Raw genomic sequence first — 17,408 nt, 5'->3', positions numbered from 1 at the left:
GTTTCCATTTGACTATAGAAAGATGTGCATTAAACTTGTATACACACGCACAGTACAAAATCAAATGTACTATCCATGTGATGTTTATGTTATTTCACAAGAAAACAGTACTGAAAATATTTTTTGTTTAGAATCTGACAATTCAGAAATGAAACACAAACAACTGATTTAAATCACATTTTTAATTTAACAAGTACAACCAGGTTTTCATGAAAGCCTAAATAATGCTCTAAATTAATTATTTAGGCTTTGCCTATTTGTATAAAAATGAAACCATTTTTTTTTCAATAATGATTTTGATAAAATCCATTTCATGGTATTAAACAAAAAAATAAATCAAATCAAAGATAAAAACAAAATTACATCGGATTCCGGGTTTTAACAGAAGTGTCCAATGTATATACATGTACAACACACAAAGACATTGTTTTTGTGCCATTTTAAACTTTTATCGAATGACACAATTCAGCTGCATGATACTAGTAATTGTCACTGAATGCCCATCATCTTACTGCGATGTTGACCAGAGAGTAAAGTAGATGCTTTTAGGGGGGTCAGGCTTCATCAGGTAGGAGTGATACATCTTCCTCCTTATAATTGTAAAAAAAAAAAAAATTGAAAAGGTTAATTTCCTCTCGTACATGTGCATGTAGAATTTTACTTAGTGTGTATGCCATTAAAAAGCAGTACTTATTGATTAAATTCAGTCACTTAGATCGTGTTATGAACCATGTAGTTGGGAGACAACATGATTTGCCGACTGATAACTTACAGAGCTGTTGGAAAGGTCACAGGCCTCACAGTGCCAGGAATATCCCCTCTGTTTTGGAGTTTTCTTCATTGGAGGATCCAGACATCCAAAATGGTAACACAGCATGCATTCATCACACCTGCACAAAACACGCATATCTAGTATTGGATCATCTATTGTGGGACAGGATGTATATGTTAAACAAGAGAATTTAAAATGTTTCTGCTAAAGCTTATACAGGTACCGGTAGTTTCATCTGATAGGTCATTTCCTTGTAATACAAAATGATAAAATCCCTTTACAAGACACTACATCAACATCTGTTTCATAACAAATTAAAATGAGTTTTGGAAAAAGAAGCGCGAGTTACATGTATGAATACATGTATCTACATCTTTTTGGGATGTTGAAGTACAGTAACTGGTAGACTTACTTGACCATGTCCGAGCTGTCACCTGATTGGTTGCATACAGCACACGTCTGACCCTCAGGAATATGGTCCACTTTTCCCTTCCTACTCGATGATCCCCCTGATGTTCTGGGCTTCTTTGGCTGATCAAGACATAAAAACATACATCGATTCAGTAAGTAATTATACTGTACACAATAATCGACCAATTATACATGTGTATATATACATGTACAATTGCACATGCCCTTACTTTAGATTCTTCTTCATTCTCATCTCCTTGTTTCCCTGTTTTTTTCTTTTTCTTCCTTTTCTTGGTTTTCATGTTGTACTTAGTTAGCTATAAAATGAAATACAAGTAAAGTATACCAAAAATCACAGGTCTGGCATTATATATTTTCTCTTTAATATCATTGTTGCTAGCAAAACACTTGAAACATGTATGGTTCATATTTTGTGACTGTTATATTAAATGTAAGCAGAATGAAAACAGACTATGAACTACGTACCTTCTCAAATTCAAATTTGAACTTCATGTCAGGTGACCATTTCGTAGGCTCCTTGATTTTCTCTCGGAGTTTGCGAGGGGCATCGAGATCTTTGGTCTCTACTTCAGAGTCACCACTGCTGGACTTTGTACATTCTGAACACTGCCTGTCAAAAATATCAGTCACAAAGGTAATAAAAAGTTCCTCTTGTAACCAATACATGTAGCAAAATACAAGCATGTACATTGGGATATGTATACATCAAGCAACTATGTGTTATCCAACATTTGTTTTCAACCTGATTGCTTTTTTTTTCAATTGGGAATGTACAAAGTACTGGTATGCCAAAAAAAAAATCATCATTATTTTTTCTATATAAATAAAATGAAATATTCAATTCAATTTATAGTCAACTGAAATATACTTATTTATTCTTGATCTGACAGGGACATGACTGTTTAGAAACATTAGAGAGGTTTATAGCAAACCAATAGGTTGTACAACAGTGCCAATGGTCCTATCATGCAAATATCGACACTGTCTTTAATATCCAAAATCCTACCCAATTAAAACAAAACTCAATTCTCAAACATGTTGGTTTAGACAGTATATTATAACACTATACATACCAGCCCATGATCTTGGTTTTCTTTGGCATGCGTGTGAGGGGTGGATCCAGACATCCCAAGTGATAGTACTCCTTACAGCTGTCGCAGTGTGCCAACTGGTGCTGGCTGTTTGTCTTGTGGCACAGCGCACATCTACAACATGTCAGAAAACATATCAATCTGATTAAAATTATGGTAGACCCTTTGTGCTCCCATATTTCATATGTTGCAGTGACATTACAAATCAAGGAGCATGATGGGTCTAATTTTAAAAAATGTACAGGGTGAGAGGTATAATTTCATAAGCAGAAAATGAGCTTAGGACACATTTCTTAAATACCTCATGCTACATTTAAATATTCTATCAGTTCCTATTATATCAGTTTGCATTGGTATTTATAAGTAAGCAACATTTCTGTGGTTTCCGACACAATATATCATAAGGAAAAAATCTATTACATGTAGTTAAAAAGTCACTCTAATCTACTTAAACCATTGTGCACTATTCACTTGCTCTTACATGTAATATCCATGTACAATATGCATATACCGGTATGTACTAAACATTTAGATAGTGCAACCACCCACTTTACCATTCTCCTGTTTACTTACTTGTGTATGACGGCCGGCGGTGAAGTCACGCTGTATTTACGATTGATGACCCGGGATGGGGAGGGCTTGCGAACTTTAAACTCCTCAGGAACAGGAAATTTCTGTCAACACACACAAAATAACACTCTTCTAAACTATTAATTCAACTTCCTTTTAAACTGTTTTATATCTTCCAATGGTTATACATGTATATGGCATTTAAGACTACATTACATCAAATTATCAAAGTGAAATATTAATTTATAATTGGAAAATTGCCATCATGGTCAAAAGCAGATACAGTCAAACTTTGTTATCTTGAACTTGATGGGACTGTTTAAATAGTTCGTATATCCGATTATTCGAGATATCGAGGGTAAAATACTTAAAAAATAAGTGGTTGGGACTTACAAATTATACTGATATATCCACTGTATTTGAGATATCAGTGTTCGAAATATCAAAGTTTAACTGTAAACTGTAAAAAATATCTCATAGAGTTTCAAATGTACTGTACATTATAAACATTAACCTTGTCAGTCAAGTCATTCAACATGCTCCATAACTTCTCCCCCGTCTTTCTTTTCTCATTGGCACAGTGTCTCAAGCCTTCCACATCCGAGTACAACTGAAACATTCAAACAATGCAGACCAACATGTAGAAAAAAGAGGACACATGATATATTTATGCAGATTATCAGTGGTGTTCAAAACCTGAAACATTCAGACCAACCTGATCATATTTCATTCGTAGAATCTTTTCCTGTTCTTGTAATTTTTCATTTTGTGACTTTATGTCTTTCATGCATGTCTTTGTATTCTCAATTTTGGAGTTTCTCTCTAAGATAAAGCAGAGAAAAATTACAAATTAAATGTACATCTACATTAACTTACAGTAAATTTGCTTTTTAATAAATAATCTAAATACAATGTACTGTAACACACACACATATATTTCATACCAAGAAAGTGAGTGATAAATTCCACTGAGAAAGATGGCACCATAAAAGATTTCTTCCTGATTTCTTGCTTTTCATGAGTAACATGCTGTGACTACAAGAAGGAAAAGTGCATACAGTACATTTATCTGTATCTTATAACATGAAGACAAAAATCCATCAATTACGTGTAATGTTATAGGTTCTGTAATTTACTGTAGATTTATAATTAAACAAGAGGAAATAATATCTGCTTAAACCTCAAGAAACAATTAAATCTCACAAATTTTAAAACCTCGGTACTATTTTTCAGACAGATGTAAACGTAATTTAACTATGATAAAAACTTGGTGTTTGTAATTTAATATTCTCACTATTCGATGCAAAACAGTTGAATCTTAGAATTTAGCATTCGTGTGAAATAAGAATCAAATTTCAGTCTCAGGAATCTACAGTACATATATCACAGATCTCTGACAAGATGTTTTTCAACACTCACAATAATCAAAGTACCGAAGAACTGACGGGAGTTGATTTTATCAATGGTTATTTATTTTAAAATCAATGATATGTTATTTTGCATGACAAGTACAGGTAGTTTCTAATCTGTATTTGAATTACACACATTTTTATAATATGAATTTTCGGACTTTTTCGACAAAAGAATGTTGATAAAACCCCATATGAGTCATGTTTTAAGTAATATTTAAAGATAGAATAATTCAATCAAACTATGTATCAATGATAGAAATATTTCTGGAAAATTTATGGATCCAAGCAATATTGAACTCGTCTCGCTCAACCAAACGCTCGGCTGTCGCCGTTAATCTCCGACAAGCAAGAGAGACTCTCTGCTTGTCAGAGATTTACGGAGACAGCCGAGCGTCGAGTTGAACGAGACTATATTGAACTTTGGCGTAAGAATACACACAACTACAAAAAATATCTAAATTGTTCGTACCATTTAAAATCTGACTATTTTCAAAGTATTTATAAATATGTTTCCTTGAAAAACAATTCTTTGGCATACATTATTTCGGATTTATCAATTATTCTGAAGAACTAATTTTTGTCAGCGGCGATGATTTGTGCTTTGGTCCAAACACTGTTTCACTTTCGGTTTGTCAGAGTAACTGCATAGGAGAGTGCATAGGAGATTTGATTAAAATCAACTCCCAAAAATCACATTTATACCTGTGTAATAACTCCCATGAGTTCAGCTTTCCTCAACATTTTTTTCACAGCAGCAGGACTCGAGGTTAAGTGTCTGACAAGTTTCTGTGTGGGGACTGTGTACATTACAAAACAAAATTAATGATGTTTCCGTTCAACAAGCAATAATTCAGCATCTTTTTTACAGCATGCATTAAATGATCATTGTTTCCATGAGGATTTACAATGTTAGGAATGTGTATCTGTATAAAACGATGAATATAATAAGCATCAATTTGGATTATTAAAGTAAGTTTTAACTGACATACCCCCCCCCCCCCAAAAAAAACCCCAAAAACAAAACAAAAACTGACATACCCCATGATGGTGGTCTTTTGAGTTTAGCCTGCTGGTATTTTTCTTGGTGTCGCTTCAACTTTCTTTCAAACCTTGCCTACAAGATTATCTTGTTTTAAAAAAATGGTCTGAACAATTCTGACTGCATACAATTAGGTGCCTTTAATGATGGAAACCAAAAATTAAAAAATTGCTCATATTATGTTCAAGTAACTAGATATACCCACTTTCTCTTTTTCGTCCTCTATCTTTTTCTCTGGGTGTTTCCTGATGTGGGACTGAATGGCAAGCCAATTTCTTCTCTTGGCCCTGGACATCACTTTTTCTGCATGCATTTTACAATATGCAAAAAATGGATCTGCGATATCCTGAAAAAATAATATAACATGTATTTTTTCAGTACATGAATCAATATTTATAAGTGTAAGAGGTTTTCCTTGACATTATTATCTTTTGAATTAAATATGTCTATAAAACAAAGTCTTAAGGATGCGGAAAAAAGAAACCGAAATTCGCTTATGTAACTTTGTATATACATGTAGTACATCTGCCCTTACCATGCACTCTTCTGGAGCGGCCTCAGACAGTAGACCTTCTCTTTGTGCACTATAAACAATGTAAAGGAATCTTTCAATAAAATATTTCTTCTTTAGTTATGCCTGATATTTTTACTACACAGAAAGACTACAAGATCCTTTAAAATTTTTACCACGTCACATGAAAGTAGGTTCTACACATGCCAGCATCACAGCTGATGCAGACTCCAGTACGACTGAATCGGGCATCTTCACACAAAGTACATTCCTGAAATAAAAATTAATGTCCATTCAATATGCATGCAAAACTAATTAAGCTTTATACCAATAATGCCCTAATAAATATACATTATTTCAATACACTACATTAATATTGAACATTAGTTGTCTTTGCAAAGTGCAAAGATGGATTGGAAGTGTTGTGTTGAAACACAACTTTGCAATGGTCAGACAAATGATTACGAAATCAATTAACTTTTCATAGAGTATTATGGTTTATATATACAGCTTTGAGACCTTACCCTTGCACCCCAGCGTGAGTAAGGCATCTCAAAAAGAGTGACCGGACTCAGCTTATCTACATCACCAAACGCTACCCCAGGGGTGTACAGTGCACAGACCAGGTGCACCCACCTGAAACAGATAAATATGGCAAATTAGATATCTCAGGTACAATTGTTTGAACACTGTACATTTCAAACAAGACTATACTTTTAAATTTCTATGATCGACAACAATGTACAATTATTGATTTGAAAAAGAAATTCATACTTCCCAGCATCTGTTTCTTTGAATATTCCTCCAGGGTTTGGGCACAATTCACAAATCTACAAAAGAAAAAATATACTGTAAGAAAAGATCCATGATATTGGATTAACTTTACACAAATTTCAATATCAACTATTTTAAGGTGCCTCACTACACCTGGAAATAGTTTCTCAAATCAGCAGAAAATTACTTGATTATGATAGAAAGCATGAAGGATAAGAAGTATATATATCAAATAGGCGAACAAATGTGCAATTTTAGATAAAAAATGGTATTTTCAAAAATTTCATTCAGTAAACATAAACAAAAGCCCCAGGTGGATTCGAACTCATGACCTGCGGTTCACAAGCCTGATACATTAACCACTGAGCTATGACGATATACATCTGAATCGATTGATACAAACAGTTTAACAAAACATTTAAATCGCCATCTTGTGACGTAGTGTCTTAAAAAGTATAAGTCTCGGTGTAGTGAAGTACCTTAAAGCTGCTTGGTCTGATTTTTTTGTTATTACAGTATCAAATTTTTTTCCATACAAACCATTTATCTTAGAAAGTTATGGACTTTCTCCTATTTACATGATCAGTCTCCTTTCAAAGTTAGAAATATTCAAAGTAAATAAAAATAATTTCTTTTTGGGCAAACGAAAAAACAAACCAAAGTGCATCACGGGAATTTTTAGAAAATGGAAACCATTTGGTTTCGTCCCTTGAATGATTGCATGGATTCAACCCGCATGCTATGCATGCTATGCATTGATTGTAAAGAAAGCAAACTTCAGAAATATCAGCGAACAAAACGTACACAGGTTTATTTGTAATTTGTCTGATTATTTCGACCTTTATTTAATACAATGTCAAAGTCATAATACAACCATGATACCCGTCTTGTCATAAGAGGTGAAATTTAAGATGAGGCGAAATAACGCTGTACCCTTTTATGTCGTTTGTTTGTTAGCAAATTTTGTAGGTATTTCTCTTCATTGAAATTTGGCATAATTGACTAGAAAAAACTACTGCAATGTCTATTATTATACATGTACATATACTAAGCATAACAATCGTTTAAAAGCGTGTATAAAATCTGATATAAAATCAGACCAAGCAGCTTTAAAAAGAAGAACACAACAATAAGACTAATATTCAATACAAGATAATTCTAATCAAAAACTTTTTACTCATTTTTTAACTAAGAAAAAAATCCTTATAATATATTATTTACCAAGGGTATTATAAATAAAGAGCTTAGCTGGCTGTCAAGGCTAATAAAGAAGAGATATATATAAGATAAAGGCATTAAAATATGCTCCATACTTTAATGCTGATGATGATGTAAACTGATTTAAGTGATATTGTGGCTTCTTACTGGTTTGAGTCCTGCCTTACATGCATCACAGAACCACGGCTCTGTGCTCGCTGAGGACTCGGTGCTGCAGGAGGAGTGGTTCTCACTGATCCCATAACAACCTACAGAGCAGAAGGATAAATAGTATAGAATCAATGATCCCATAACAACCTACAGAGCAGAAGGATAAATAGTAGAGAATCAATGATCCCATAACAACCTACAGAGCAGAAGGATAAATAGTGGAGAATCAATGATCCCAGAATCCCATAACAACCTATACAGTAGAAGGATAAATAGTAAAGTATCACTGATCCCACCACAACTTAGATGGGTGGGGGGGTGATAAATAGTGTACAAAATGTTACATCCTTACTGATCCCAAAACAACCCATAAAAAGAGGGATAAATAGTATCCCATAAAAAAACCTACACAGTAGCCGGGTTCATAATGGAATAAGAAGTTTCTGCAAATATCCACATCTGCACATTGTGTCCTAATTACCTACACAGTTTTATGAGGAGTTGTGCTAAGAAAACACAGGACTGTCACTGAGAGATTGGCTGACAGGACAAAACATAAACTTCCCCTCCATCTTGTTTTGTAGAGTATAATTACAGACTTACCTTCATGTACAGAAGCTCCACAATTGTCACACTCCACAATTTCATCATCTTCTTCACTAAATGTCAATTGAGTTCATCAAGATGAATAGGACTTATTCATGTACAGAAATAAAACATGACAAACACGCCCCAACTCAATAATTTTTATGTACTTCAGCAACTATTTATATTAGATCTTTTTCTTTTATATTACATGCACTTCATGACAATAGAAATAACATAAGAGCATAAATCCAGTTAACTTGAACACATGTACACTGTTTTCCTGCATAGGATACCCCCATATTTCTTATTTCATAATAAACAAAAAATTGAAACACAGATATAACTTTATTTTTTTTTTTACCTATTTTAATTTTTAACAGTGTAGCCCAATAAGTTTATCATGGCCTCTATCATTAGACCAATTTGCAGAATGCATTTTATCAAATATTGTACAATTTGAAATTTTTAAAAATCGGTGCTTATGCTTTGAAAATGATGTACATATTTTAAATTTCTCAAGATGTCCCATACCACCATACCATGTTAGGTTGTTCCTACCTGATGTCACCTAAACAAACACAGCAGATTGTGACCTTGATTGGTTTGTGTTTGAACGGAATGTATGGGACTGCAGCATCAGTCTGTAATGAGACACGAAAAGAAATCGGTCAAGTCAGGAAAAAGTAGAAGGAAATCTACTATAATGATGATACACAGTTTAAGTACTACCCAAGTGTTTACCTTAAAATAGTTAAGGTTAATCTACACTGTCTCAGTACATTTTTTTAATGACAAGACAACCAAACCAAAAGCTTGTAATGTCTTATGATATCATCTACTTGACAGGTATAGCAAGTTAGCAACTGATAATTTTGTTGTCTTAATGTATAGTTTACTGAGCCTTATCCAGACTTGTCTTGTTATATAACATAAACAACCACACGACAATGACTGGTTCGCAGCAAGACGACCAGGCCCTTGCGAAATTTTCTCCCACGTGAATAAAAGTTGGTTAAGAGTACTTTGTAGCAAAGTAATAAAGCATCAGCTCTTGTGTTAAACTTCTACAAATGTTAATAAATGAATTGCAATTAATTTTAAAAAATATTTTTGTTGGAATTCATATAAATAAAAAAACATGTCTACTAAAATTAAATCAGTTCATCTTAATTTGAGAAACAAAATGACAGAAAAATACTGATTTTGATCTGTGGAGCATTTTGACCATAAATATTAAACCCTTCACCCTTGATAATGAATGTTAAAGAGATAATGCAATCAATAAAAATACCTTCTCTGTTTTCATGGCATCCTCTTTGGATAAACAACTTTCAGATTCCTCTTGAACACTGACTTCTTCCACAAAACTTTCCTCTTTCTTTTTCTTTTTGATGTCTTCTTCAGACTCTTCATCACCTTCATTTTCTTCTTCACTTCCATCATCACCATCATCTCCATCATCAGACGACTGTTGATTATCATCATCTTCATCAGAATCATCAAGCCCTGCGGTCATTAATTAATATTAATGATTACGCTTATCCTATTACACGTACTCACTTAACAATTAATAAAATACAAAACAGGTTTAATAAGGAATGATGTGAATAAAATATCTGTAAACACAAAGGTTTTCATCTGGAACTCAATTTATTTAATCAATAACATTAACCAATGTAAATAAATTCCTATGAAAATTTCTGCTTCTACAGTATATTGTACAGTAACATTGACATGTAATTCAAAAATGCACAGGGGAATGAATCATGGTTGACCAGCCCATTACCATCCGACTTTGACAATACCATCAGACGTAGAGTCCAATCACTTTTTTGAGTCCAACATATTTATATGACTACACTCAATAGCTTGATCTAAACAATATTAAATATAGGCATACCAAACTGTGTAAATGCATATGTGTATTAATTATATATCTAAAATTTGTTTTCTGATCTGAAATGGGTTTTTAAAGCATCAAGGATTCTTCTAATAATTAATTCTGATTTTGTGCCAAGCCCAGCTAGCACATTGTTTATTTGTTTGTATGTACCTTTCTTATGCTTGTCAAGTTCAAAATCACTGTCATCACTATCATCAGCTCCACCAAAGTCCACCTGAATGAGGTGTTTCTGTACAGGCTTTACTCGTCTTTTTCTTGGGTCTCTCTGCACTGCATTTTGAAATAAATGATGAAATATTGACAGTTTTTTTTTCTTTCTGTGATTTTCTCTCTCAAACTAACACTTTTTAAGTCGATGAGAAAGATCAGCGTTAATTTTTACTAAAAAAGATTGTCACATATATTGATTTCGTCTAAAGAGCAATTTGAATTTTGTGTATTTCACTTACGCATTGTTTTATATAGGAATTCAACACTTGGGTCCATGTCTACTTCAGTATTGTCTGCCATCTTGCTTTGTAAAACGCACGAGTAACTTAAAATTCATCAGAGGTTCTCTTAATATGCTACCCAGTTATTTCGACCCGGATCTTTCTCTCTGTTTCACATTGTGTACTACTGATTACCATTTAGGAAAGGATATTATGTTGTTTTTAGTATTTTTTCACGAATTAATAATTTATATTTTAAATAGTTAATGTCTTAATCAATATAAACATCTTGTTTAAAACTTTTTTCTATTCTTTTTTTAAGTTCTAAATACTGTAACGTCAAAATGTATAATCCCATACCAAGCTTTCTATCAACACAGATTTACTGCTCAGCACTAATTGCATTAACAGATGCAAAAAAGAATAAAAAAAAACATGAAAAAAATGTTATGTTGGTTTAAGATATCAATGTATAGAGTTCCTCATAATTTGATGTTTAAACTTTTCTAAATAAAAATGACAAACAATAATAAATCCACCTTTATATATCTTTATTTTTTTTTTTAAAGAAAATAAAATTTGAAATAGTTGTTAAGAAATATAAAATTGTTCTTGTTATATTTGGTTAATTTTTTTACGAAATCGAGTACTTCTGATTAAGAATGTTTTAATTATCTAATATAGACAAATTTACATCTTGTTTGTACTAATATTTTCTTTCTGTCTTTCACTTTCAAACTTTTCGTAAATTAGCGCGTCCTTCCCCTAACGTCCTTCAAGATATCCAGAAAAATCTCAAGACTCTAAAAATGCATTTAGATATGAACAAACTTAGTCCAGAGAACTGGATGTATGGCATGAGATGGAGGGAGATCAAACATCATAAAGGGGTATATAAAAATTGTTTAACTTGTGATATTTTTTATAGTAATTTAGGTCTTGAAAAATGTATGTGTCATGGTAGGTTATAATGGGGACATAGTGATCCTTAAAATATTCCTAAGTTTTTAGTAAAGAAATCTTTGAAATTTCATGAGCCTATTCAATTGAAAATTTTTCAAGATTATGGAAGAATTTTCAGTAACAATTGCACACAGGACAATTATGTACAGGTGTATATATATATAGTCTGTCCCAAAATAGTTTGTGGAGCACATTTGGATGATTTTTAACAAAAATACACATACCTGTGAAAGAAGTGACATTGAAAACAATGAATAGGAAAATATCCAAGATAACCTTGACTTCATTGACACATTATCTTTTTTTACTCATACAAAATTCACAGGAATTAATTAAAATTAGATCTTACTTCTGCTACCTGCATGCTTTTCGATATGTCTCATAGAAGCGCGACATATCAAAAAAAGGGGGAGTGGATGGGAGTTCTAATTTTAATTAGATTGTCACAGGAACAAAAACAGATTTACATAGAATTATATTGGAAATTTAGACATCGTTTCAGAAGTAACAGAATACCTCGCACAGTGTTTCAACTTTATCATCCGGGTTCTTCAATGCATGTCACAATGCAAAATCCCCATAACCTATTTATTTTTAACCATGTATTAAGATCTTACAAGCTAGAGGGGGCATTTCAAGGGAGAATCATGGGATTTTTTCATACTAATAGAATTAGACTTTGTATGAACCCTGAGATAAATATAAATTATTGTTATATTCAGTAGTATATTCTCACTATATAACTCTATATAGACGAATAGTCAATAATTGTAATATCAGCTCGTCCGAAAAATATTGACCGGTCAATATTTTTTAGATATTGACCGGCTAGGAATAATATCTAGAGAACATTCCCTCTATTTCAAATAATCGCCTCTGATTTGTTGATTCGTAAACGGTGACGTAAATAATTCTTCGCGACTCCAAAACAAGGTGACGTCATAATAGACAGTCAGTCAAGGCAAGTAAACAACGAACGCGCAATGCAACGGTTTGCTATCATAACGGATATAAGGATTTGCGAATTACTGTGAAGTAAAATCAGGTAGAACACCTGTCTGATAATTCGTACGGTCGGCGGAATATCACAAGTGACCGTTTGATGCTGAGGATATTTTGAAAATGAACTTTGCACAAAATTGAATTCGTGAATTCTTTGTTGAGCTGAGAAAATTACGGCGATCTGTTTTCAATTAATTTCTTAAATTTTGGTTTGTTTCTTCATATAACAAAACAAATGTTGACTGTGTTTTCGGGCAACATTGATTATATTAGCCCCCTTGGGACGAAAATATTGCCCTCCGCTTCGCGTCGGGCAATATTTCGTCCCTCGGGGGCTAATATAATCAATGTTGCCCTCAACCCCAGTCAATATTTGTATAATGTAAGAAAATGTGCTGCATAGCTATCTTGGGTCAGAGTATTTATCCCGGTACACATCATCAGCCTTTAATTTAGTTATTATTTTCATTGTTTTGTGCTTTAATTGTGGATTGGTAACTTCATTTAAATAAATTGTAGATCTAATTTGAATTTAACATTTTGAAAGGTCTAATTATATTGTTAAGGTGGTATGGGATACCTTTATATTGTGACCTACTCCCTATTAAAATAAACAATAAAATCAAGTATAATTTTATATAATATCCCCCCCCCCCCAAAAAAAAAATTACCTAACAGTGTAGCACAATGGGTTAGAGTGTTAACTATACAAATGACTTCTGATGGGCCTATTCTTACCTTTCCTAAAATTAAAAAAAAAAAATTCTTTAAATTTTGTAAAGTATAAAAATTCTAAAATGGTTAAAGTATTTATTGGTGCCCAATACCGCCTTAAAAACTGGTAATTTGAACACGGATAGATACCAGAGCTTTGTTTGTTTTGGTTCTTTTTTTAAAAATAAAATATGATTTAAAATTTAAAATACAAAACTTTTTACCAAGTGTGAATTCTTATGAATTTCAAACCACATAAGAAAGCTTCCGCCTTAAAACTTATATATTGCTGCACAGATACAGCAAAACTCGAATATAACGAACACGACATAGCGAATTTACAGCTTAAGCAAATTTTAAGAGCCCAGCTAATGAAATTTTAAGGCATTATTTTCATTCCTATAATGAATATGTTTTCACTACAAGTTTCATTAAAGATACATAGATATTTTTAGAATTTCTTCTGCTTTGATGTAAATAGTTATTAAAGTGCTCACAGGCTTACAAGAAAAACAATTCATTAATCCAGATGTCTTAAGTTTTGTTCATTGTTCCTTCTAGTACACTAAATCTAATTTGAGATACGTTCACAATAATATAAAAGGTTAATCCTAACTTGATTATCATCACCATCTTATGAATTTCAAACCACATAAGACAGCTTCCGGCTTCATGCATATCTATGGTTGCAACGGTACATGTATATTGTTTGAATTGTCCATTTTGTACCCCTATGAAATATCTGCTAATACAACTTAACTGATGGTTACTTTGTTTGTCACAGATGCAGGTTATCTGGGCTTGTACATTCCTGGGAGGAGCCCTTGCTGCCTGGTATTTGTACAGACTGTCCACCAAAGCACCAGATGTCTCGTAAGTGCGACCCACAACTTTGCAGTCACAAATTATTTTTTTATTTTATTTAATTTTATTTTCCAATACTTGATTCAGTAATCAACCTAAATATACTTGTATATAACCCAACAACTTACCTTTTTCAGATGGAGGCATACAGCCAATCCCCAGCCCTGGGAAAAAATGCCTCAGACTGTTCAGTACAAAGTAAGAACATAGTGTCACATGTTGAAACTCCTGTTTATATCAATGATATATGATAGTTGATTGATAAAAAAAAAAAAAAAAAGCCTGCAAAGATACCAGATTAAATGAAGCTTTCCTATTTCAGTTTTACAGTCCACACATCGACTTCAAGAAACGAGGGATGTACCCTGATCCAGCTAGACCAGACATCGATCTCCGCCCCCATTAAATTATTAAGATCTACATCAAATGTGTCAGGGAAAGAACAGACTTTACAAATCTTTAGATATTTGTTTACTATTCCTCAGATATTGAAAGATATTAAAAGATGTGGATATTTCAAAAAGATTTTGGAATTACAATGAATAAATGTGTTTACTGAAACCGGTTTACTGTGTTTATTTCAAGTAATTGGGCATTCTTTGTCCTCACAGTCGTAGTGTTAAAAATGTGTGTTGGCCACATAGTGCATTGAGGGAGATTATCACAAATTGAGATAATCTTCCTTGATGCCCAGTGTATTTGGTATGGATTTTAATACATGCACCTTTCATTAAACTTTGACTCATGATTTTACAAAATCTTCAAAAAAAAAAGAAAAAGAAGGAAAATGTAATACATGTGGTTACATGCTAATGTTACTTTGGGTGAGTATATCACATTCTAAGCAGTTTAATTAAGACCACCCCTTTCTCCTTAAACTACTCAGGCCAAGTGTAAGGAGAAGGGGGTGTTTTAACCAAACTGCATTCTAGGTCACCTTATCGTTAAAACGTTAGTCAGGTGACATGTAATATGTTGTAGGATCTGCTTTATGGACAAATAAATTATTGGTAGGCCTCAAAAAAGAAGGGAAAGGGAAATAAGAATTGCTCCCAAAATGCCAAGCTCTATCACTGAGCTATTCAGGACTATATCCATGCTTTTATAGCCAAACCTTATGCAGAAAATGTATTGATAAATACTTCACACATGTACATTTGTAGTTGATTTCCCCCCCCCCCCCCCCCCCCTTAAGACGGTGACATCTCATGAAAGATATTAGACAGCTGCTTAAAATTTAATGGTCATTGCCATTATCTTTCATCAAACACTTTATAGAGGAGTAGTACAAGGCAGATGGGGTCCTGGGGCAGTAAATTTATGTAATAATAATGATTAGACACAAAGATCTGGACCAAAGGCAGAAAAATTAGGAAAATAACAAGGATTAAACACAAGATCTACTTACTTTGACCCCAACATTTGACATAAAAACTCTTCCATGGGGAAAGAAGATATGCATCCGGACAAGCATTCTCCGACAGACGGACGGACAGACTGATCACTTAAGGGTGCCTGCAGAGCAGGGTCCTAATAAACATTACAAGGGCATGGTCTTGAATTGAGCAAATAATACTGTGTTGGAAATTATTGTGGAAAGATGCTAATATATGGGATATATCTGTGTGCTAAATCATGACCCCTGGGTATCAGGAATGGGCAAAGCTGTAGAACTGTAGCTCATAGGGAAATACGGGTTGTTGGGCCATAGAACTAAAGTTCATTCATACAAAAAATATACTTACTGTACTTATTAACCTCCTTTATGTCTTGACTAGGAGCTACTGTTTCGCAGCTAGTAAAATAGGCAACACTCAGATGGAGAATTTATATGAAGTAATCAGTTGGACTATAATTGATGAAAATACATGTATTGGAAGCTAATACAATGAAATTTTAAGTTTATCAGGGCCCTGTATGTTCGTCCGAGAATTTTTGTCTGGAGCATATTTTCTCTCCTCTTGGTCCAATCTGGCTCATACTTCACCCACAGAGAGTCTTTAGGTAAAGGGTCTGCAGTGACCTTCATAGATGTATCTAGGTCAAAAGTTAAGGTCATAGCAAAATTATACATAAAATCCATGTCTGTAGCATATCTTCTCTCCCCTTGGTCCAATCTCGCTCACACTTCACTCACAGGGTGTCTATGATCAAAGAGTGTGCATTGACCTTGAATGAAGTTTGTAGGTCAAGGTCATATCAGACCATGCAAAAAAAAAATTTAGAGTATATTTATGTTTTCCACTTAGCCCTATTTGGCTAGTACTTCACATAAACAGAGCTTCTAAATAACGGGTGTGTAGTGACCTTGAACCAATTTACTAGGTCAAATTTGAAGGTCATAGCAGAATGATATGAAAAATCCTTATTCAAAGCATATCTTCTATTCCTTCACTCCAACCTGGCTCATACATCACCCACATGATGCCTTTGATCAAAAGGTATGCAGCGACTTTGAATGATGTTTGTTGATCAAGTGTCATATCAGATCAAACAAAAATCCTGTTTTTTAGAGCATATATATACTCTCTATGTTGCCCTTTTCGGCTAACACTTAAGCGGAGCTTTTCGGTTAATGGCGTGCAGTGACCTTGAACAAAGTAAATGTGAAGCTCAAAGGAGGTCTCTTTATAATCAGTTGAAGCCCATAGATTATTTAAATTTAAAGTTCTATGCCAGCTGGAAAATATCTAAGTTAAAGGAATAGGTCAAAGCAAAATTCTCTGAAATTCTTAATGTCCTATAGTCCACTGTTTAAGTGGGGCCCTTTGAGATGGTCACCACCATGATCTCAATGATGTCTACAGGGTTGTCTCCAAGACCCAGAGGGGCAGGGAATTCCCTCACCTGAAGTGATGCAATTACCCAGCTATTTTTGCATTTCAAACACAATCTAGCTATAAGCTAGACCCCCAGCCTCCTTCTACTTTCTTTATTTCTTCCTTCTACTTCAATTTTTAGAGACAACCCTGTG

At 33.5% G+C, this 17,408-nt stretch overlaps 2 protein-coding genes across 2 annotated transcripts; one reads left to right on the top strand and one right to left on the bottom strand.

Annotated features, from left to right (window-relative positions):
* Positions 1-167: 167 nt before the first annotated feature.
* Positions 168-11,067, bottom strand: LOC105344139 (PHD finger protein 14). Its single transcript, XM_034470248.2, has 23 exons — positions 10,910-11,067; positions 10,611-10,730; positions 9,849-10,063; positions 9,116-9,198; positions 8,573-8,628; positions 7,967-8,067; positions 6,602-6,657; positions 6,352-6,463; positions 6,004-6,098; positions 5,852-5,900; positions 5,522-5,662; positions 5,316-5,391; positions 4,980-5,074; positions 3,810-3,900; positions 3,581-3,687; positions 3,380-3,475; positions 2,869-2,969; positions 2,278-2,409; positions 1,670-1,814; positions 1,414-1,500; positions 1,185-1,303; positions 773-890; positions 168-590 (listed from the first exon to the last, which is right to left on the bottom strand). The coding sequence occupies exons 1-23, from the start codon at positions 10,968-10,970 to the stop codon at positions 555-557; spliced, it is 2,292 nt and encodes a 763-aa protein (XP_034326139.2). The 5' UTR covers positions 10,971-11,067; the 3' UTR covers positions 168-554.
* A 561-nt stretch (positions 11,068-11,628) lies between these two features.
* On the top strand, positions 11,629-14,995 carry LOC105330603 (cytochrome c oxidase subunit NDUFA4). The gene is made up of 4 exons (XM_011432375.4): positions 11,629-11,781; positions 14,355-14,443; positions 14,572-14,632; positions 14,757-14,995. The coding sequence occupies exons 1-4, from the start codon at positions 11,701-11,703 to the stop codon at positions 14,838-14,840; spliced, it is 315 nt and encodes a 104-aa protein (XP_011430677.1). The 5' UTR covers positions 11,629-11,700; the 3' UTR covers positions 14,841-14,995.
* The last annotated feature ends 2,413 nt before the right edge of the window (positions 14,996-17,408 follow it).

Source organism: Magallana gigas, chromosome 5 (genome assembly GCF_963853765.1).
Source record: "Magallana gigas chromosome 5, xbMagGiga1.1, whole genome shotgun sequence".
NCBI lineage: Eukaryota > Metazoa > Mollusca > Bivalvia > Ostreida > Ostreidae > Magallana > Magallana gigas.
The sequence above is the reverse complement of the archived record's forward strand: the minus strand, read 5'-3'. Positions and strand labels throughout refer to the sequence as shown.

What these genes read in the sequence shown, in the direction of transcription:
- LOC105344139 (XM_034470248.2), bottom strand. Translation starts at nt 10,970, where the DNA reads ATGGCAGACAATACTGAAGTAGACATGGACCCAAGTGTTGAATTCCTA. An exon ending in TAGAGGACGAAAAAGAGAAA is followed by an intron (nt 5,392 to 5,521) that starts GTGGGTATATCT and finishes ATAATCTTGTAG; the next exon opens with GCAAGGTTTGAAAGAAAGTT. An exon ending in GTGACCTTTCCAACAGCTCT is followed by an intron (nt 591 to 772) that starts GTAAGTTATCAG and finishes TACAATTATAAG; the next exon opens with GAGGAAGATGTATCACTCCT.
- LOC105330603 (XM_011432375.4), top strand. Translation starts at nt 11,701, where the DNA reads ATGCATTTAGATATGAACAAACTTAGTCCAGAGAACTGGATGTATGGC. An exon ending in ACCAAAGCACCAGATGTCTC is followed by an intron (nt 14,444 to 14,571) that starts GTAAGTGCGACC and finishes TACCTTTTTCAG; the next exon opens with ATGGAGGCATACAGCCAATC. An exon ending in CTCAGACTGTTCAGTACAAA is followed by an intron (nt 14,633 to 14,756) that starts GTAAGAACATAG and finishes TTCCTATTTCAG; the next exon opens with TTTTACAGTCCACACATCGA.